Here is a 19,708-nt window from a genome sequence, read left to right as displayed (position 1 = left end):
CTGAGGGGAACCAGCTTCTGTCCCCAGGAGACACCCGAGGGTACTCCCAGAAGGGCCCAGTTTTGCCCCATTTCCACTCCAACTGCAAGACAAGGCAGGAGGGAGGCTGACAGAAACATGCCCCTCCCACATGGGAAAGTGTAGGGGGAATATGGAACACAATCCCAGCTCCTGCCTTGAGGAGACCACACAGGTTCTGCCATTTATGCCTGTGGGAAAAGGGACACTTGGGGACATCACAGCTCTCTGCTCCACAGCCAGGCTGCTGGCAGAGGTGCCTGCTCCACCATGGGACATTCTGTGCCAGGCAGAGTCACAGAGAGGAGTCCAAGGGGCCTAGATCCAGGCACATCCAAGCCCCTTGCCACCCTCCCAGGCCTGGAATGGGGGGCACCTACCATCTGCCTTGGGGTGACAGGGGAGACTGGTCCCTGCCCGTGCTTGAGGCTGGCACCCCACACCAGCCCAGGCACAAGGGACATGGGAGGGGGGTGGCGGCAACAGCGGCACACAGGGCATTATTTAGCAATGTTCTTTTATTTCCAGTTTTAAGGTGAAAAGATGCCTTTAAATCTTCAATTAAATACTCCATAAAGAAAAAAAAAAGGCAAAAAAAATTATTTACAAATTCACGTGACCAGTAATTGAATCCTTGTTTTAATAATTACACATGCGGCTCGTCACATCCGGCGCTCTATAAATACAGGGGACGCGGATGGGGGGGCCGCCCTGTCACTTGCCCAATTGTGGCCTTAAACATTTGAGAGGAGAATGGGGGCTTTTGAGGTGTTGGAGGGGACTCAGCCTGGCCCAGAAAGAAGGGGCCACCCCCCGCCCCTCCCCAGCACCCTTCCCCAGCTGTCAGAGCAGGAGCTGGGGGGGGGAATGATTTATATTTAAAATTTAAAAACCACAGAGGGGGAGGTCCAGGCAGTGATGAAGGAATAGGGAGAGGACAGGGAAGGGGGAGAAATCACGCTCCTGTCCCCAAACCAAATTTAATAAGTTTATATATATATAATCTCTCTATATTTCAGCAAGAGGGGAGGAGAATGAGGAGGAGGGAGAGGAGGGGAGAGATACATCCCCATCCCATCCCCCCTCTCCATGACAGGAGTCTAGGGGTGCTCTGCCCCACCCCCAAAAACTCAGTGTGCCTGTGCTGGGAGCGGGGCAAGGAGGGTCCCTGAGGGGACCCATGGCAGCCACTGCCTCCATCAGCATCCGTTTATTATCATCATGACAAACTAATACAGGCCTCGCAAACAGAACCAGGACAGAGGAAGGAGGGAGAGGAGAACTGAAAGAGAGAAGGGGGCTGCAGGGGTCCTTCAGCCCTGGCGTCAGCTAGTCCATGGGTGGGAAGGTTTGGAGTCACTCCCCAGGGTGCCTCGCTCTCGCTCTCTCTCCTCCCTTTCTCCTCCTCCTCACAGCTGCTCAGTTGTTGTCCGACTCATCTTCGGCTTCACGTAGCCAGGTGAAAAAGGCTGTAACCGATTTGAGTGCTACCCCTTTGCCCTGCTGCTCAGCTGCGTCCTTGCTGGACTCCCACTTGTAGAAAGCCTCCTCCTTGATGACATCCTCATCGTAGAGGGCATCAAAGAACATCCGCAGCAGGTCTGGGGGGAACAACAAGGGACCTCTGCCATTCTACAGGCACCAGCCAGCCTGCTGGGGTGGGGATACCTCTGCCACCCACCCCACTCCTCAGCCCACCCGCACCCACACTCACTGGGAGGCTGGTCCAACTTCACCACCAAGGCCTGCAGAGCGTAGAGCGCCTGGAGCTCCTTCTGTTCATCCCGCAGGTACTTCTGCAGCAGCTTGGCTTGGTTGCGGATGACCATGGTGTCCACGCGGTATGGGTTCTCAACTGCAGGAGATTGGGCTTGAGGAGGGGGCCCTTGAGGAGGGTAAACCCTACCCCTCCCGCCTCAGCCTGGTACTCACAGACAATGGCCGAGTGGCACACAGACGTCATCAGAGCCCTGATAAACGTGTTGGACGAGACCTGCTGCTCGCTCAGGTTGGCCTGGAGGTGGGAGGGTAGAGGACTGTGAGGTAGAGAGGTAGCCAGGAGGGAGTCCCCTAACACACAGGCACTGTGCCCACACCCGCACCTCAATCCAGTCATGTATTCTTTGGTTGTTCGGGTTCTCCTTCAGCAGTTTGTCCATTTGCTTACACAGCTCCTCTGAGGTCAGCTCCTTGTGGCTTGGCATGTCCAAGCTGTCCCCCACTGTGTACTCCAATTTCTATGAAAGCAGGCAGAGATAGCTGTTAAAGGCATCACAGGGGAGCACCACACTCCCAGCAGGGTCCCTCAGGGACTCCTGATAGCCCCTCTGCCCCTCACCACCAAGTCCCCACCTGCTCTGTGACAAATTTGTTGACATCCTGGTCTTCAGGCAGGAATTCCTTCCAGCTCAGGCCCCCATCTCGCCACATCTTGCCTGCTGTCTTCTGGCTCTGCAGGACAGACAGTTCACATCAGCACACCATGCACTCCATCTCCAGGAAGGAAGATACTGTGGGCTTGGCCATACCACCTCCATGACCCAGACACTGCAAGGGATGCCCTCCTCTAGTGGCAGGGGGGGCTCAATCCCCACATAGTCATCTCCCTGAGACAGGCTGCCAATCCCCAAGGCAGCGGCTGACAGCCACACCAGCCCTATAAACTTACCATGCCCTTACACAACAAGCCCAGCACTTCAACGAGCAGTGTGGTAGCCTTCCCAATGGACACCAGGGGCTTTGTGATTTCCCTGTGGGGCACAAGACATGCAGCTGAGCTACCTGTCACCAGGAGTTCTGCCATGCCAGCTCTGCTGAGGAACACCGCCCTCACCTGAACAACTCCTCCATAGGGATGCCTTCCTCTTGCAGGATGGGGGTGATGAGCTCAGCCAGATACAGCCAGATGTGCGGGATGTCAATCTCCATGTCCTCTGCGGCCTCCAAGATCTCCCGCAGCCTGCAGAGCAGAGGGAGCTTTTGGGATCCAACAGGTCCCTGTGCCCTCAGCTAGGAGGCACCTCAGCATTTCTGTGCTGAGCCTTGCTCAAGGCAAGGCTGCCCTGGCCCCTCACCCTTTGTAGTACTGTTCCTTGGAGAGTGTGCCTGCCTTCACCAGCTGGCAGAGCAGGGCCCCCATGTGCTCGCGGGAGATGGTGCTTCTCTCCAGTGTTGACTCGATGCCATTCTGCACAAAGATGTAGAGCAAGGAGGGGCTGCCCAGCTCCTGCACACACTGCAGAGCCTCCTGCAGGGAAAAGAGGGGTTAGTACTTCCCCACAGCCAGTTCTGGCTCCCCTCTTCCACATCCAGATATCACTAGCACCCTGCCCAATGGTGCTACCACACAGGAAAGAGTATGGTGTGGTACAGGGGCCAGATGGTGCCATGCTTGGCCATCCCTTCCTCTCACCTTCATGTCATTGATGTGCAGGTATTCCTCTATGATCGCCTTGGATTTCTTCTCCAATTCCTCCTCTGACAGCGCAGGCTTAGTGGATGTTGCAGGAGGTGCTGGATCTTGCTTAACTGCAAGGAGAGAGCAAGAATCAGTCACCACCTGGGACAGGCAGAGCGGCAGGCCACATCCAGACCCCAAGATACTGCCTGCTCCCCAGCTCACTGGTCTCTCGGCTCCGGTCTCGCTCCTCTGTCATGCTGGCAGCCTTGCGCACAGCCTCAGGGACACCCTGCTTCTCCTGTTCTCGGCTCCTGTCCTCTGTCTCTTTGCTGAAGCTTCTCTTGGTGAGGGCAGACCGGTTCCTGTCTGCCCGCTCCCCCCGGTCAGGACGCTCCAGACGGTCACCTCCTTTCTCTGAACGTGACTCCCGGTCCCCTCTGTCCCCAGCCTTCTCTGACCTGTCACGGCTGGAGCTACTCCTAGGTGGGAGAAAGACACACACAGCATTAACAGCCCGTCACCACACTCCCTGACCCAACACTGCAGAGCCCTGGGAGTAAGGCTGTCTCACTCCGGTCCCCACCACTTTTAGCACTTGATCACTTCTTGGGGGAAAATACTTCTCCCTATTTCTCTCCTGTTCCAACTCACGCCCCTTGCATTTCACTCTACCCCTTGACATGGCTAAGCAGTGTCTGGCCTCATCCTGCCCACACGTTCCTCCTGCTGCAAACTGTGGTGAAATCCCCATTTTCCTCTCCTCCTGAACAAACCTCAACTTCAACTCTCCTTGGGGACCTCACACACCAGACTCCACAGGATTCCCTCCAGTCCATCAATGTTCATCTGGTCCCAGGACTCCTAAGCCAGACCCAGCACACAGATGTGGTCTCCGAAGTGCCAAACCATAGGGAGGAAACCCAGGGTGGGGTCAGCCTTCCTTGCCACAAAGACTCACCACTGACTCCAAGCCCCCTCACGGTCCCGTCTTGACACAGGGGATTATTCCAGTCTAGACACTGTAACTGTCTTACATACTGACCAATGACAGCTCGATTCGGGGCTTCTTGCCCACATGCCCACCCACCATGGCAGGGCTGGCCCCTCACCTCTGCACCACACGGCGGGACTCCGGGCTCTCGGCAGGCGTCGATTGCTGGAGCGCTGAGAAGCGGTTCAAAGTGCTCGTGGCTGGTCGCCCTGAATCAGATGCTGGTCGTGAAAAGAGGGAAGTCTCAGAGTTCAGCACCTCCCCAATACAGGAACTGCCAGGGGAAAGGATTCCACCTCCTACCCCATCCCACTGCACTCAGCCAGTCCCACACTCTCTACCTGAATCTGCAGGCTTCGCGCCAGACCCTCCGCTGCTGCCTTTGCCCCAGCTCAACCGCCCACCTGGTGCAAAGAGCTGGTTGTTGGAGTCAATGGATCCAGGCTGCAGGTGGAGAGAGACAGTCAGGCCTGAACACCACACAGAGACAGGATCCAGGGCCAGGCAGACGCGTTGGCTGCCACACCACACCCACATCCTCACCTTGGTGATCTTCGTTAGCCGGCTGGTGTCGATAGGCCGGTTGCCCTTGCTGATGGGCACCGTGTTCCAGCCATCATCTGCAACCAGGCTGCTGCGCCCTGGGCACAAGGGGAACAGTCGTTAAGATGCAGCCTCGCCTTCAGCAGTGCCCAGCAGGAGCAACCCACTCCTGGCAGACTCAAGTGACCCCAAGCCCAGGTACTTACCACTAGAGGATGGCCCAGGGGGTCCTCTCCTCTTGTCCTTTGACATGAGCTGCTGCACCTTGATGTGTTCCCGATGCTCCTCCATCTCTGCTTCTTTGTGGATCTGATCAATGGTTTTGGGGCCCTGGTCTCCTCGTCGAGGCACCCAGCTATTCTGCAGAGGGCAGGCAAGAAGACAATGAGCTGGCTAGTGACTGGAGGCAGAGGTATTCCTCCTTCCCAGACATCCCACCCTTTAAGTCTCAAGCTGGTCTCCTGCCTCAGCCATTACCATCTTCCATGTGCTGTGGCAGCTTTTGGCACAAAAGGGCTCAGTTTCCAGAGCCCCCCTGCATTAAACAGCCGCCAATTACTGTATGCCCACTATCACTACCATGATAACCAAGGCCTGGGGCTAGCATGGTGTCTCTGGGGCTGGACACAGCTTACATACCCACCTCTCCCCTATCAAGGACACACAGATTGCTGGCACCCAGAGGACACAGGCCAGCAGTTCCATGGGACCAAGCAGGGGACAGAGGACAGTCCCCAGGCACTAGCACTCCATGCACCTTACCCGTCTGAGGTCAATCACATCCTGCAGCATGAAACGGATTCGGGATGATGTCTTCTTCTCTTTGATGATCTTCTCCATCTGATTAAAGTACTGGTCCATTCTGGGCTATAGAGAGACAGAGCCATGGTCATATACTTCTCAAAGGCCAGGGCGAGGCAAGGCAACGTAGGGCAGGACAGGGAGTACCTTGGCTTTCTCAAAGTCCAAGTCCTTGCCAATGGTCGTTAGCAAGCGGCAAAGGCACTCAAGAGACTCCTCGTCATGGTTTTTGAGTAGCTTCACCACGCAGTCATGCATGATGGCTTCTGTCAACATCTTCAGTTTGAAGAGCTCTCCGATGAACTTGATGTTGCCCAGGGATCGTCGTCGGGCCTTGTCTCGCGCCTCCTCCAGCTCATCCTTCATGCGTGCCTTCTCCTCGGGCTGCAGTGAAAGTGAAGCAGGACAGTTCAGTGCCTAGAGCCACTCCAAGGACACCCACCCCAGCCTCCAGCTGCAGCCTCCCACCCCAACTCACAGCACTAGCATCATCCATCTCCTTCTGCCGCTTCTCAAAGATCTCATCATCGTCCTTGTCCTTCTCAAACTCCTTCTGGCAGCGGTTGAGCAGCAGCTTGCGAAAGTTCACAGTCACTGTGGGCTTGTCTGTTGTGGGCACTTTAAGCTGCAGGGAAAGGTATGACCCAAAAAAGGAGCATGAGTTGTGTATCCCCCAGAAGCTGGCACTGCTCAAACCAGGCAAAAGCCATCCTACAACTTTGTGATGCCCTGCTAAGACTCTGAACTTGGTCCTCCATCCATACATCCATTTCCTCACCCCACACAGAAGAGCCTGAACACTGCTGAGCTCAGCTGAGGTACCCAAACGAACCTCTGCCTGTTCAGCAGGAGACCCCACAGCTTTTGCTCACCCCCATAAGGCAACGGCACATGTTAGCATAGGCAACAGAGAAGTTTGGCTCTGAGATGGCCTTCTCGAAGACCAGGTCGATGACACCCTTGAGCCGCTCCTCCGTGTCGATGGACAACTCCATCACCTGCTTCATCAGCTGCTGGAACATCTGGGGTGTCAGCTTGTTGAGGATGCTGCGGACACGACGGAGCAGTTCCTGCAAGGAAAACAAGGTCAGCAAGAGCTGGGCACATTCCTTCTCTGCCCTGTCACTGCCCACTTGCCCCAGCTCTTACCTGTGTTTTGATATTCTCAGGATCCTCCTCCTCGGAAGCACGTTTGCTGCTGGGTTTCCAGGCCTTCTCAGCCTTGTTCAGCTTGACATCCTCATTGAGAGACACAGTAGCAATGATTTTGCGGGGTTCTTTTCTCTGGCTCTGCTGAGAGCGGCGAGGACCCAACCCTGAGGGCTGACATAGAGAGAAGAAACTCAGCAATTTTTTCCGGGACCACATGGGCTGGCTTCCATGGAGTCCCCAGTCTGCCTGCTCAGATCCTCAACTCCATCATGGACATCAGTGGCCCAGACACAGCGGCTCAAAAGCTTGATCATCACGGAGAGGCGGACCAGGACAGCATGAGTGAAGTGAGGAGATACTCACCAGGCCCCGGTTGCCCATGACAGGCCGGCCAAGGTTGGCAAAGGAGGGGGTGAAGTCAGGGCTGCAGTTCATGCCGCTGAGGCGGATGGGGTCCAGTGCCCTTAGCGGGGTCTTGTTGGCCTGCGAAGGTACACACGGCTGAGGATGCCCGGGGGCAGAGGAGCGGGATGGATCCATCCCCCAGCCTCAGCGCCGGGACAAGGAACTGGAAAGAAGGTTCCAGAGGTGACCCCACCCACAGAACCCAGGCTCAAGGGTCCTTGCAGGTGCTGCAACAGGACTCTGAGCCCAGCAGGTAGTCCCTGCCCTGCCTTGACAAAGCTCAAAAAGGAGTCAGACCCCCACCTGTCCACCACCCACACTTCCCCTGCTTCCAGGGCCGCACCGACCTTGTCCAGCACCACATCCGTGATCTGGGGCAGCCCCTCAGGTTTCTGCATGCTGGCAAAGATGAATTGGAAGCCCAGCAGAAACTCACGGTCGTATCTCTTCTTTTCCTCAGGGTTGAGCGGCTTCCATTGCTCTGCAGTGGGGTAGCAAGAGGGAGACCCTGATGTGGCCTGTCCCATATCCTCCACCCTGAGCTGTGGCAGGTCCAGGCCCACACAGGGACCAGCGAGGTGGGATGTAGACAACCAAAGAGCTGCCCCAGCCTGGTACACTATGAACATGACACTGCTTGCTCATAAAGTCTGATGCCTCCAGTTCCCTGCCTCCTGCCAGGACCCTCATGCTGGGGCCTCTATCCCTCATCCCATTGCAAGCTTGGGAACAAGATGAGAAGAAAATTTGATGTTTGGGACATGCCACTCCCACCCTTCCCACCACTGGGTCCAGAGGTGCTGGCTGCCAGCAGAGGCCTGTGCCAAGGCACAGCTCACCTTCCTTGTAGCCGTACTTCTGGCCAGCAGCCTTGCCCTTCTCTGGGGCCAGCTTGTCCTCCTTCTCCTCCCATGTTTCCTCCAACTCTTCCTGTGGACGGGCAGGAGCTGTGTCCTCTGCTTCACTGGCAGGGGCAGACGTGGGAGGCTTGTTCTCCGACTCCGAGGCACTGTCACCAGTCTGAGACTGCATCAGATGGGAAACGGACAGCATCACCTCACAAGCCTGGTCCTGCCCCCTCAACCCCAACCCTCAGTGTCCATCCTGCCTCAGACCCTCATTACCATCATAGAGCATCAGTGGCCCAGACACGATGGCACAAAGCAGAGTTCATCACAGCAGGAGATGGGACACAGGGTGATCCCAGGACACCCCTAGGACACTCACCTCTTTAAAGGCATCCAGCAAATCACCTACTGCCTCCTTCTTGTTCAGCTCCTTCATCCTTCGCTTCTTCTTTGGCACCGACATGGCGACTGGGAGGAGAGGCAGGGAGGTGAAAGAACCCATCCAGTTCCCCAGGCACCCTGACACAAGCTACTGTGTCACCAGCAAGGCCTCAGTAACATCAGGCGAGATTCATGATGGGCCACAGGATGTGGTCCTGCCACCCCAGCAGAGCCCACATTCCCAAACACAAGTGTACCTACCCAGTCATGTGCATTTTGGTGGGCTACACACAGCCCACCAAGGCAGTTTGTTTCCTACACCCCAGAATATACCTGTTCAAACACACATCACACCTCTCCCCATCCAGCTGTATCCCACTTTACCCTGTTCTTCTTAGAAGTCTCCCATCCACACCACTTTCCTAGTGCAGTGCTCCCCATTCTCCTCACAGCATCCCTGCAGACACCAACACCCCTCTGCAGAGCAGCCTTTATGTGAACCCTCCCATACACACCACCACTGCCCCTGTATACACTCCCCTCCCCGGCACTCCAGTACACCAGCTCATACAGATATGTTCCGCAGAAGCACATCTGCTCTTAGGTTGCTCTCCTATAGCCCCTGCTGTATCCCTGCACAGAGCACTCCATATAAATACATCCTGTGCACCCATCTTCCACATCACCCCTATGAAACTCCAACATTCCTGTGCAATGGTGCAAATGGTGCTTAAAGCAAAAAAATAAAAAATCTTCACCCCAGCACATCCCCAGGCACTCCCATGTACTTGCATATCCCTACACAGGGTGCCTCACATCTTGTCTGCAAAACCTCCACCCCACAGTGTCCTGGAATGGCTGGAGACAGTCCTCAGATAGAACTCCAATACACCCACCCTACACCTCTGTGTAAGGCATCACATAAAATGCACTTCCATTCCCCAGCACCCCACAACACCCCTCCATACCCACCCCATAATTCTCCACATGGATGCACTTCGTCTCACCTTCCACAGGCACCCGGGCCTCCGCAGCATCCCATACCCATGTCCTGTGTCCATAAGCCCATCCCCCTCTCCAACAACCTCGAGGTATCCCCATGCCTAGCATCACACCCATGTGACGCCCCACATCACACAAAACCCACACTGGGACAGCCCCCAGCCCCACATGCTCCAGCCCTACGCTCCCAACCTTGAGCAGTCGCCTCCGAGGTCTGCGAAGGGGCAGGGGCCGGACTCAAGCTTCGTTCCTGGGCCTCACCAGGGCCTTCGCTCTCTTCCTCCTCCTCCTCTGCTGGCGGAGAGGCAGGGGTGCTGGGCTGGGCTGGCTCTTCAGGTTCTGAGACAGGGCTGACATCTGACTCAGGCTGCTCCTCACTTGGCTCCACTTTGCCGGTGCCCTCCACCCCATTGGGCAGGGGCAGCTCTTCGGGCTGGGCGATGGGGGAGTCCAGGGTGGGTGCAGGCACCGGCTCAGGGACTGGCACCGGCTGGCACACGGGCGCCTCAGGGACAGGCTCGGGCACCTCCTCCAAGACCCCATTGGCCTCAGCAGTGGGCTCAGGGCAGGGCTCTTCCTGGGGCGGTGGGGGGCTGGGAGAAGCAGGTTTGGCAGGTGCTTCAGGGGCCTGTGGTACAACAGGTGGCGGCGATGGCGCAGCCGGCATCAGGGGCATGGCTGGCATGGGGGTAACAACGGGCACCAGCGGCACCTCAGGGGGCACAGGCTCCTGTGGGGTGGGCTCCGGGAGGGGAATAGCAACCTTCTCCTCCTCCTCCACAGCCACCGTGTCCATGTTGGGCGCGGGCACAAGGGGCAGCTCCACAGCCCCTGGCACTGTAGTGATGGCGCTAAACGTCTTTTGCGGGTCAGGAGGCGCCTCGCCCTGCTCCGCTTTTGTGTCCGTGTCCACGGGAGGCTCCATTGGCACCAGCGGCACAGCCGAGAGCACCACGGGCTCCACCTCAGGGATGAGGGGAGGGGGAGGCGATGGGGAGGCCGACTTGCTGGGCTCCAGGGAGACAGGCTTGCTCACCACTAGCGCAGGCTTCGGGCGGTCATCTGCAAGGTGGGTGGCATTAATGGGGCACTCTCTGACCCCCTGCTCATATTACTCCTCTCCAGATCCCTCTATCTACAGGAGGCGTAGGGACAGATGTGCCAAGATGCATCACAAACAGGTGATGGGAACAACAGAGATCGTCCAGTGCCCAGAGGACAGCTGAGGTGACCACACAGGTCTCATAAACTGTCCTGGACACACTATGTGGTTAGAGGTCAGCAGATATGTAGGAAAAGCATTTGGCCCCACAAGCCCCAGGGGAACCAAGGAATGGTGGGGCTGGCCTGTCACACCCTGCAGTGCTAACACCAGGGAGACTGGCAGCAGCTATGCCAGCTGGCACACCCAGCCCTGGCACAGGCACTTACCGGGCCGGACAATAACTGCTACATGGGAGGTCTCTCCGTTGGCCTGGGGCTCTAAACCGCTTCCAGCCTGGGTGGGACAAAGAGGGAGTTGAATAGGCTGCATGCATTTCCTGCTGCCCTAGCTGGGAAGTTGGAAGGTCCCCTTACCTGTGGAGGTGTGGGGGTGGATGAGGTCCTTGCTCCAGACATAATTTCTTCAGTAATGTCTTTGCCACCTTGGTTGGGGTCTCGTATCCGGATCTGTCCAAGGGTCAGACCAGAGAGGGGAAGCTGTTGGCAGGGTGGGGACACAGAACTCGAGCCACCCCCTTTCCCTGAGCCCAACACTCCCTTCTCCAAAAGGAGAGGAGAGATTAATTCAGTGCAGTGCCTGCCCTGGCCACGCACAGCTTGGGGACCAAGGCGTGCCACATCCCCTCATCACAGGGCACACTGTCCCACAGATACTGGCCTGTCCCAGTGCCTCGCAAACCATTATGCCAGGCAGTATGGGCCAGCTCCACAACCCCAGGCCAGTGCCCATCTCCAGACACTAGGGGATCCCAAGGCATCACTGTGCTGGCACAGGGACTGTGGGAACATTTCCACTTCGGGGACAACACAGGAGACCAGCTCCAGCACACAGAAACCACAGCGAGGTACATGCTACCCCATGCACAGCCCATAAGCCTGCAGCCTCACTGGCCCTGTGCCTGCCATGGGTGCAGCATAAGCTACAGGGCACCCTGCTGCAGTGTGAGCTGGGGGGGACACATGGGTCTGGCCAGGACTAGCGGGCAGCACTGTGCTGCCAGGCATCTTGTTCTCCCCACCTTCTAAACACGACCTGCTCCCAGTACACCAAGCACAGAGTTCAACCCCTTTCTGATGAGGAAATGCGAGCAACCCTCCTTCCTGGCAGCATCCCCTGCCCCCCAGTGTGGGGCCATGCCGGCAGCCACCCCAGCTCCCTGCTATAAATAGGCCCCGTGCGAGGCCTTCAAGCACCGGCATCTCCGGGAGCAGACAGCAGTTGGCAGCCGCGGCACCCCCGCCCTCCCGAGAGCTGTGACTCAGCACAACACTGCCCGCCGGGACGGCCAAGGTCGCCGGCACCCACCGTGCACCCCAGTTCCCTCGCTAACCCCCCCAGCTTGTGGGGCCACAGCCCTGTGCCGCACCCCTTCCCTGGCGTGCTGCACCGCATCCCATCCTATACACCGCCAGCACCTGGGGCTGGCAAAGCCCCCCTCCTGTACGTGAAGCCCCTCCGCCTGGAGGCAGATGGTTCCTTACCGTCTTGCGCTCTCGTTTTGGGGGGATCGGTGGCTGTTGGCTCACAATGACCTGGGCAGTGGGGACCCCCGCGGAGAACTGCTGCACCCCCTGCGCCGGGTAATACGCACCCGCTGGAGGAGAGGAGAGTGTGTCAGACCAGACAACTTGAATCCTCCAAGCCTGTCCTGGGGACTCCCTGATCTCTCAAACACAGGGGTCTGTCTGTCAGGAGCCCGTGGAGCTCCTGCTGCTCTGCAGCGAACCCCCATCGCATCCGGCCTGAATCGTCCCAACCCGCCTGACAGGCCTGACCGAATTCCTTCCCTGTGAAGCAGACAGCGTCCCCGCGCCGCCCCCACGCCCATTCAGGCCCTGCAGGTGCCTGTTGTGCCCACCAGCTCCACGTCACCAAGAGCCCTGCCTGGACACTTAGCCATGACAGGTACAGGCGTCCCAGATCCACGGGTGGCCTCGTTGCTGTCGGGAGGCCTCCCTGCTGCCGGCACCCTTATCTCCCCAGGGCCAGCACAAGCCTGAGGGCGGCACCAGGCCGCCTCATCCACACCCTCCATTCACACCCAGGCCAAGGGGCTTGGGTTCCCTGTGCAGTCAGACCCCTGGCAAGCCCAGCCCAGATGAGGGAGCCATGCTGGGGGCCAGAGGTAGAGCTGGAACCCTTCCAGGGCTGGCACAGCCCCAGAGAAGCACTCTGCTCCTCGCAGGGCATCCATGAGCATCATCCCAGAGCACTGCCACAGGAATATGTGTGTGGGGGGACGGGCACAGCTGGTACCAGCTCCCTCCAGCTAAGGTGCCTTCCCCACTTCACTGACCCTACAAGTCACCCAAAGTGCCCTAGTGACTGCCTCATCCCTGAGTCAGGTACCCTCCCTCTGCTCAGGAAGCACACAGGGGCACTGGATGGGCCTCACACATTGGAATGCACCAGGCCTGGAGAGGAAGGAGGGAGAACTCTGAGCTGCCCAGCCCTGGGGACAAGACAAGAGACAACAGAGATGACCTGACTCATGTGTCAAGGAGCACACCATGACAAGTCACCCATCCAGTCCTGTGGGCAAGGGGCAAGCTGCTGTCAGTTCCCCTGGGAACAGCCACAGCAGGCTCAAAGCAGGGGCAGGGAGGCAAACCCATCCTGGAACTTCACAGAGATACCAAGGGCTGCGCACAAGGGTGCAGCTGTGCCCTGGCCCAAGCACAGGAGCCAACCACTGCCAGGGGCCACCTCCCCTCCTCTGAGGGCCTGGCTAGGCCCCGGGACAAGAGGGAGGGAGGCTGGGCACGTACCTGACTCAAGAGAAGCCCATCTCTGCCCCGATTATGCTTTGCTGCCATGCTGGGGCCAGGCCGGAGGCCTCAGCTCACATTTCTGTGTCTGCCAGGCCTCCCAGGACCAACCAAGCCTAAATATAGTCACAACCCGGGTGGCCACATGTGAGCGGGGGGGAAGAAGGAGGGGCTGCTCACACCAGACTTTCCAGTACCAGGAGAGGGCAGGCACGGAGCACCCTGGCTCAGATCCTGGGGACCAGGAGCTGAGGGGGGTCAGCAAGTACTGAACTGTTCATCACCTTGACAGCATGCAAGGGGGAGCAGGGGATAAAGTCTGCCCCAACCCTCTGCCAGAAGAGTTAAACATTAAACAGCCCGGATTTGGAAAAGGGTGGGGGTGAATGGACCGATGGGACACCATGTGCTGCCGGGAGATGGGCAATACCCCACGTGCCCCAAAACAGCCTGTAATGGAGTTACAAAGTCAGCCACAGTAAGCTCACAAAGGTACAGAGGGAGGTCTGTGTTCAGCTCCCAAGCTCAGGGGGATGCACAAAGGCCAGAGGCAGGAATGCAAAATAAGGGGAAGTGCTGGGACTGGAAGAGCACCCAGGAGTGGAGCAACCCCTATGTCTGTACCGTAAGTCCCGAACTCTGTGGGGCTGGCTCCAGGGTAAAAACTAGGGGCGCCAGGTTGGACCGGGTACTGTTGGGTTGGAACAACATACGTGGAGCGACCCTGCGATGAAGAAGAAAAATAAAGGTCAGTTACCTCCCCTGCAGGGCAAAGATATACCCCCAAACCACTGATGTAACCCCAAACCTGCCTGTGAACTAGATGGACACCAGGGCCCGGAGCAGGACACAGGTAAGGCACACACCAAGTGCCTCGGGGGTAAGCTGCTGAGAAGGGGACCACTGTTGCCTGCTGCCTCTCTACAGAGCCACCCACACCCTGCTCAAATCAGTGGGTGTTCAGAGAGCCTAGAGGAGCACTCCTGCCCTCCCACAAGAGATCTGGGCTCCAACCCCACACAGTACCTACCACCAGTGCCCATCCCAGCCCCCTCCCGCAGAACACAGAGCATGGCCCTCACCTGTCCAGGAATGTAATAGGCTCCTTGGGAAGGTGTGTAGGATATCTGGGAGGGTATCATCATCACCTGGGAAGCAGCCGGATACACATGGGCAGGAGGGCCGGGCCGAGCCGTCGTGTTACTCTGCACACGGGACGCACTGGCAGGAGGCTGCGCCCTGTTCTGGTAGAAATGCTTGGGGAGAGATGGGGCACAGCATCAGCGGCAGCGCCAGCACCTCCAACCAGCACCGCACACACCGGGGCAGACACCACCACCCCCCCACCCCGCTGAGATGCAGTCCCACCTCTGCACCCCCCAAAGTCTCCCCCCACCTCAGCACCATCCTGTCCTCACACACCTGCGGGGCTGCCTGGGTCCACCCGACCCAGCTCATGCCCGGCGCGGCCCCGTCCCAGCCCACCGTGGGCCGGCAGCTCCAGCGCCCGGGGCCGGCCACGGCCGCACGCAGCTCGGCGGCGGCGGCGGGTCCCGGCGTGCTCCACACCGGTTCCCGGCGCACGCGGTGGATGCTGGGACCTGTAGTCCCGCCGTGCCGGAGCCGGACAGTATGTGGAGCTGGCTACTCCCACCCCGGCCAATGCCGTTCAACCCGACCCGGCATGTCTGCCGGGCAGGAGCATCCCCGGGAGCAGCAGCTACAGCCCCGTGACAAATCGGCAAGGAAGGGTCCACAGACGCACCCCCGGGGCAAGGAGAAAGCATTACCTGAAGAGACCTGAATCCTCCCTGTTAGCAAGCGCACGCATACAGAGGGAAAAGGGGAAAGAGAGAGACAGGAGTTACCGGCACTGGGACAGGGCTAGTGGAGGAGAGGACAGGAGGTCAGGGAGCTCTTAAACCTGTGCCCACATTCCAAATTCACTGAGGTCCCCTGTAGGGACCTCCCAAGGAGTAGGGAAGGGTCTGAGGGGCTCCCAGACAGCACAGCCAAGGACTTCACCAGATCTGTCCTCAGCAGCTCCTCCACACAAGAGGGCTGATGGAGGTCCAGAGCCTTGCATGGCACTGCAGGGCCTTGGGAGACCAAGCAAAATAGGGAGGAAGAGGAGTATGAGGAAGGGCACAGGTAGAAGCAACAGCCTGGGCTGGAGTTAGCACAGGCATAGCCACATGCTGCAGGCTTCATGCAAGGGAACTGGGGAGACACTGCAGAGAAACATACCCAAAATCGAGCACGTGTCCCCACTTTCCCCAGATAAACATGGCACCCAGCTCTGGGGTCCTCACATGCTCCCCAACCTCTTCACACCCAGGGTGAATGTTTCTGCGCAGTGTCAGGGCAGGGTGTTCAGCATGCAGGGCAAGGGAAGCGGGTTAGTACCTGCTGGTGAATAGCCCGAGGCCCTGCTGGAAACTGAGAGAGGAGGAGAGGGAGGTTTGGGGCAAGGGAGGAAGGAGAGAAGAGCAGTCACTCGGTGGGCATCCCCGTTGGAGACAACTGCCCACCCACTCTAGGGCCAGAAGGTCCTCAGGTAGCGGCTGTGATCTGGATCGTGGGCGCACTCTCCCCCTTCGCAGGCGCACACCAGCCCTGAGGGGCACACCACAGAGCTCCTCATGGCCCTGGGCTCCACGGTGGTGGAGGCTACTTGATCATGAGGCAGAAAGCTGCTGGATATCCCTTATCACCCCTTCCAGCTGGGGGCAAAACCCTTACCTGGCGCGGCTGAGAAGGCGTATTCATTTGTGAGGTCGGTGCCGGGTTAAAAACCACAGGTGCCGTCTGACCAGGTGGGAACGTTGGCTGGAAAAAGGCAAGGGAGGGAAGGAGATGGCGCCATTGCCCCTGGCACCAATTGGGGAGGGAAAGCTGAGTCTCCCAACCCCAAATGGACCCGTTACCTGCGGCAGTCCGGGAGAAGGGGCAGGGTGTGGGGCTGTTGGGGCTCCTCCTGTGGGCTGTGGAGCTTTGTTCATTTCATGGGGTTGTGCATAAGGATCCCCTTGCTATCTGCAGGGACAGGGACAGTGGGCATAAGATGGAGGTGGAAGCACCCATGGTATCCACCCCCTGTCCAAGTCAGCCCTGAAAACTGTACATCTCCGGGCCCCCAGCCCTACCAATGAAAAGTTAGGTACCGGCTATGACCCACAGACATCATCTCACCAAGGCACACATCCCCAGCCACTCCCTCCTGCCTCACTGGGCCACAGGGAGGAGGGGGTGGCTACTGCGAGGTCACTAAGCCAGACAGGTCCTCATGCCCTGCAGAACAAAGACCCCTATCAATGCTCCAAACCCAGCCATGCCCATGAGCAGGACTGACCCATCCGAGGTGACCCCACAAAGCTTGGCTTGGACCCCCACACAAGTGGGCACCAGTGCCTGTGGTCTGCCACCAGCATTCAGGCCACCACCAACTCCGGGGGGATGGGTGGGCCAGCGGCACCCAGGCGTCAGTCGTGCCCAGCTCCACCCCGGCTGACCTACTAAACGCTTCCCCTGGCCGGCCAAACCTGTTCCTGCTGGTGGCGCCGGGTCCCCGGCATACACCGCCAATGCCTACCAGGGAGGGCAGGGAGCAGCTCCCACGTCCCCCCGCACCACCAGCACTCCTGCTCACTGCCCGGCCCGGGGAGGGCTGCAGTTCCCCAACACCACCGGCACCCAGGCAGCCCGGACACCCTCCTGGCTGTCCCAGGAAGGACTTGGTAGTCAGAGCTGCTCTCCCCGCCCCAGTGCAAAGGCCGCTGGGACAGGAATGAGACGCAGTCCCCCCCATTCTGCCGGGGGTCCCCTGTGCCCCATGGCACCCGGTGAGCCTGCTGCAGGCGAGGCACCCGAGGGAGCAGCCGTAGGGCCTCCTGTAACCTGACACCTGGACGCGTCAGCACTGCCGGCCCTCGGCCCCACCGTGGGCACTGCCAGGCACGTCCCATCGACACCGGGGCGTTCCGATTCCCCCTGGGCTGTTCTTGTGGGGGTGCCACCCCATCACAGGGGTTCCCCGAGCCACAATCCCAGTGACGATAGGCCGTGACAGGGTTTCGGGAGGTGGCAGGGGCTGTGTTTCACCTGCCGGTGTACTCCCCAGTCTCATTCTCACTGGAAACCCTAAAGTGCCTGGCAGGGGCAGCCCATCCCTGAGACAGCTTAGCTCGGCCTTGAGACCACTCATCCCAAAACAGAAAGGGGGAAAATGTCCCACACGGGACAAGAACACCCGGGGACAGCCAAACCTGGTCTCCCCAGCCCCACCACAACCTGGAGGGAGTAGGATACTCACCCCCCCGCGGGAAAAACCTGGGCCGGCTGAGCGGGCCTGCAGAGACCGTTCATCCGACTGACTGGCAGAGATGAGGAAGGGGAGAAAGACAGAGAGATCAGTCCGGGCCCTGCGAGAGGAGCCCGGCCTGGCCCCGCACTGGCCCGGCTTCGACCAGCCCAGCCGTGCCGGGGCAGGCGGATCCCGTCTCGGGGGGCCAACAGGGAACCGCCGCGGGGGTTTGTAACAGGAGGAGCCGCCGTCGCCTCCCCCGCGCCGGGAGCGGCCGGGCCGCGGCCTGCGCTAGGCCTACCGGCAGGGCGGGGGACCCTGCAGGGGTGGGGTCCGGGGCGACCCGGTCCTGTCCGAGCGGAGGCCCGGGAGAAGCGCTCCGGGACGGCGGGGGCGAACGGGGGCAGAGCAGGCGGGGATCGTCGGCGGCGAGGCCGGGACAGGCCGCGGCTGCGGCCCGGGAGCCGTCGGTCCCACCAGGCCCGAGCGCGGCCTCGCCCCCGGGCCGTACCGGCGGCTCCGTCCCGGGGCGGCGGCGCCACCACTGCGACGGCGAGAGGGCGCGGCGCGGGACCCGGTGCGGCATCCGGCCATCCCGCTCCCCCCTGGGGCGGCGGCGGCCTCTGCCAAGGACACGTGTCACTGCCGGCCGCAGCCGCGGCCCCGCAGGCACCGGCGGTGGCACGGGCGGGCGCGACGGGGCGGGGGCGGCGGAGCTCGCACTACATGCGGCGGCGGCGGCGCCGGGCCTAGGCGGGCGCGGCGCCGGGAGCACGTGTGCGGCGGCGGCGGTGGGGCGCACCGGCCAGCACGTGGGCGCGGAGCGGCGCCTCCGCCGCGGGATCAACGGGACGGCTGGACCACCGGGACGAGTGGCGCCGGGCGAAACAACGGAGCGGAACACGGGGCAGGGCGCGGGAGGGGCAGGCGGCAGCGGCGGCGGGGCGGCACCCACGTGGTGGTGGTGGTGGTGGTGGTGGTGGTGGTGGTGGTGGCGGCGGCGGCGGCGCGGTGGGGCCCGGCAGCGCGAGGCCCGGGAGAGGAGGTGCGGGGGGGCCGGCGCGCGCGCCGCCGGTACCGGCGCCCTCCACCCCCTCACGCGCCCCCCCCCCCCCCGCCGGGGCGCGCGCCCGCCCCGCCCCCGCCCGTTACCTTCAGTCTCCTTCAGCGCGCGCGGCCCGACGCAGCCGCAGCGCAGCGCACCACGACCATTTCCGGAGCCGCGCCGCGCGCAGGGGGCGGGGCCGCGGGGCCGCGCGCCCGCCGCCGCCGGGGGGAGGGGCGCGCGGGGGCGGGGCCGCCACGCCCGAGGGCGCGCCGGGACCCGCCCCGGCACCACAATGCGCCTGCGCCGCCACCCGGAGGGGCGGGGCGAGCCCCGGAGGAAGGCGGGGTCTCGTTAGGCCGCGCCTCCTCCCGGCAGGCCACGCCTGCCTCCCGTTTGTTCCCCGCCGCACCCGTGCGGGGTCACGTGGCGATCGGGCGATACCGGCACCAGCGCGGCCGGGACCCGCGCACACCCAGTACCTACAGCCACCCGGGAACCGGCACCGCCAGGACCTGCACCCCTCGGGACCTGCACCCACCCAGGAACCGGCAGCATCAAGACCTGGTCTCAACGCAGGACCTCCCCCCATCCATAACTGGACATTGCCCCAGCGTGCCCTCAGCAGTCCTCCATAATCCTAACCCTACCCCCGCCCTGACCACAACCGTGGCCGCACTCACCTGCACCGGCCCCTTCCCCAGACCGGCGTGCATCCAGGACATGCGTCCATTGGCACCTGGTCTCACCCGCCCATCCAGCGCCTGTCCCTCTCCCATGCCCAGAAGCTGCACCTACCCAGGACCCACCCAGCATCTCACACCCA

The 19,708-nt window shown here is 60.5% G+C and overlaps 1 protein-coding gene and 2 non-coding genes across 8 annotated transcripts; all 3 read right to left on the bottom strand.

Annotated features, from left to right (window-relative positions):
• Nucleotides 1-518: 518 nt before the first annotated feature.
• On the bottom strand, nucleotides 519-19,081 carry EIF4G1 (eukaryotic translation initiation factor 4 gamma 1). 6 transcript variants are annotated; one of them, XM_071567034.1, is made up of 35 exons: nucleotides 18,990-19,081; nucleotides 17,847-17,907; nucleotides 16,462-16,570; nucleotides 16,277-16,363; nucleotides 15,941-15,973; nucleotides 15,325-15,345; nucleotides 14,617-14,790; nucleotides 14,159-14,258; nucleotides 12,248-12,360; nucleotides 11,120-11,212; nucleotides 10,973-11,039; nucleotides 9,734-10,603; nucleotides 8,538-8,626; nucleotides 8,150-8,336; nucleotides 7,658-7,791; nucleotides 7,269-7,406; nucleotides 6,903-7,076; nucleotides 6,626-6,823; nucleotides 6,232-6,378; nucleotides 5,901-6,137; nucleotides 5,715-5,819; nucleotides 5,159-5,312; nucleotides 4,953-5,050; nucleotides 4,751-4,853; nucleotides 4,528-4,630; nucleotides 3,641-3,897; nucleotides 3,431-3,546; nucleotides 3,093-3,265; nucleotides 2,852-2,977; nucleotides 2,687-2,768; nucleotides 2,371-2,469; nucleotides 2,121-2,255; nucleotides 1,951-2,032; nucleotides 1,733-1,873; nucleotides 519-1,619 (listed from the first exon to the last, which is right to left on the bottom strand). In XM_071567034.1, the coding sequence occupies exons 3-35, from the start codon at nucleotides 16,534-16,536 to the stop codon at nucleotides 1,438-1,440; spliced, it is 4,893 nt and encodes a 1,630-aa protein (XP_071423135.1). In that variant the 5' UTR covers nucleotides 16,537-16,570; nucleotides 17,847-17,907; nucleotides 18,990-19,081; the 3' UTR covers nucleotides 519-1,437. The 6 variants fall into 6 exon arrangements, with proteins under 6 accessions (XP_071423135.1, XP_071423136.1, XP_071423137.1 ...); XM_071567035.1 differs by having other exon boundaries at nucleotides 4,528-4,618; XM_071567036.1 differs by having other exon boundaries at nucleotides 7,269-7,388.
• Nucleotides 7,152-7,226, bottom strand: LOC139677252 (small nucleolar RNA SNORD66). Its single transcript, XR_011698810.1, has one exon. It is a non-coding gene; the product is annotated as a small nucleolar RNA SNORD66 (small nucleolar RNA).
• On the bottom strand, nucleotides 8,415-8,492 carry LOC139677251 (small nucleolar RNA SNORD66). Its single transcript, XR_011698809.1, has one exon. It is a non-coding gene; the product is annotated as a small nucleolar RNA SNORD66 (small nucleolar RNA).
• Nucleotides 19,082-19,708: the final 627 nt, after the last annotated feature.

The sequence above is a fragment of the Pithys albifrons genome, chromosome 11 (genome assembly GCF_047495875.1).
Source record: "Pithys albifrons albifrons isolate INPA30051 chromosome 11, PitAlb_v1, whole genome shotgun sequence".
NCBI classification, from domain to species: domain Eukaryota; kingdom Metazoa; phylum Chordata; class Aves; order Passeriformes; family Thamnophilidae; genus Pithys; species Pithys albifrons.
This window is presented reverse-complemented; position numbering and strand designations above follow the sequence as displayed.

Bases quoted from the DNA above. Each gene is read 5' to 3' on its own strand.
- EIF4G1 (XM_071567034.1), bottom strand. From the start codon at position 16,536: ATGAACAAAGCTCCACAGCCCACAGGAGGAGCCCCAACAGCCCCACAC. The intron at 5,313-5,714 runs GTAAGGTGCATG...TGCCCTCTGCAG, and splicing joins ATGTGATTGACCTCAGACGG to AATAGCTGGGTGCCTCGACG. The intron at 2,033-2,120 runs GTGCGGGTGTGG...TCCCACCTCCAG, and splicing joins GAATACATGACTGGATTGAG to GCCAACCTGAGCGAGCAGCA.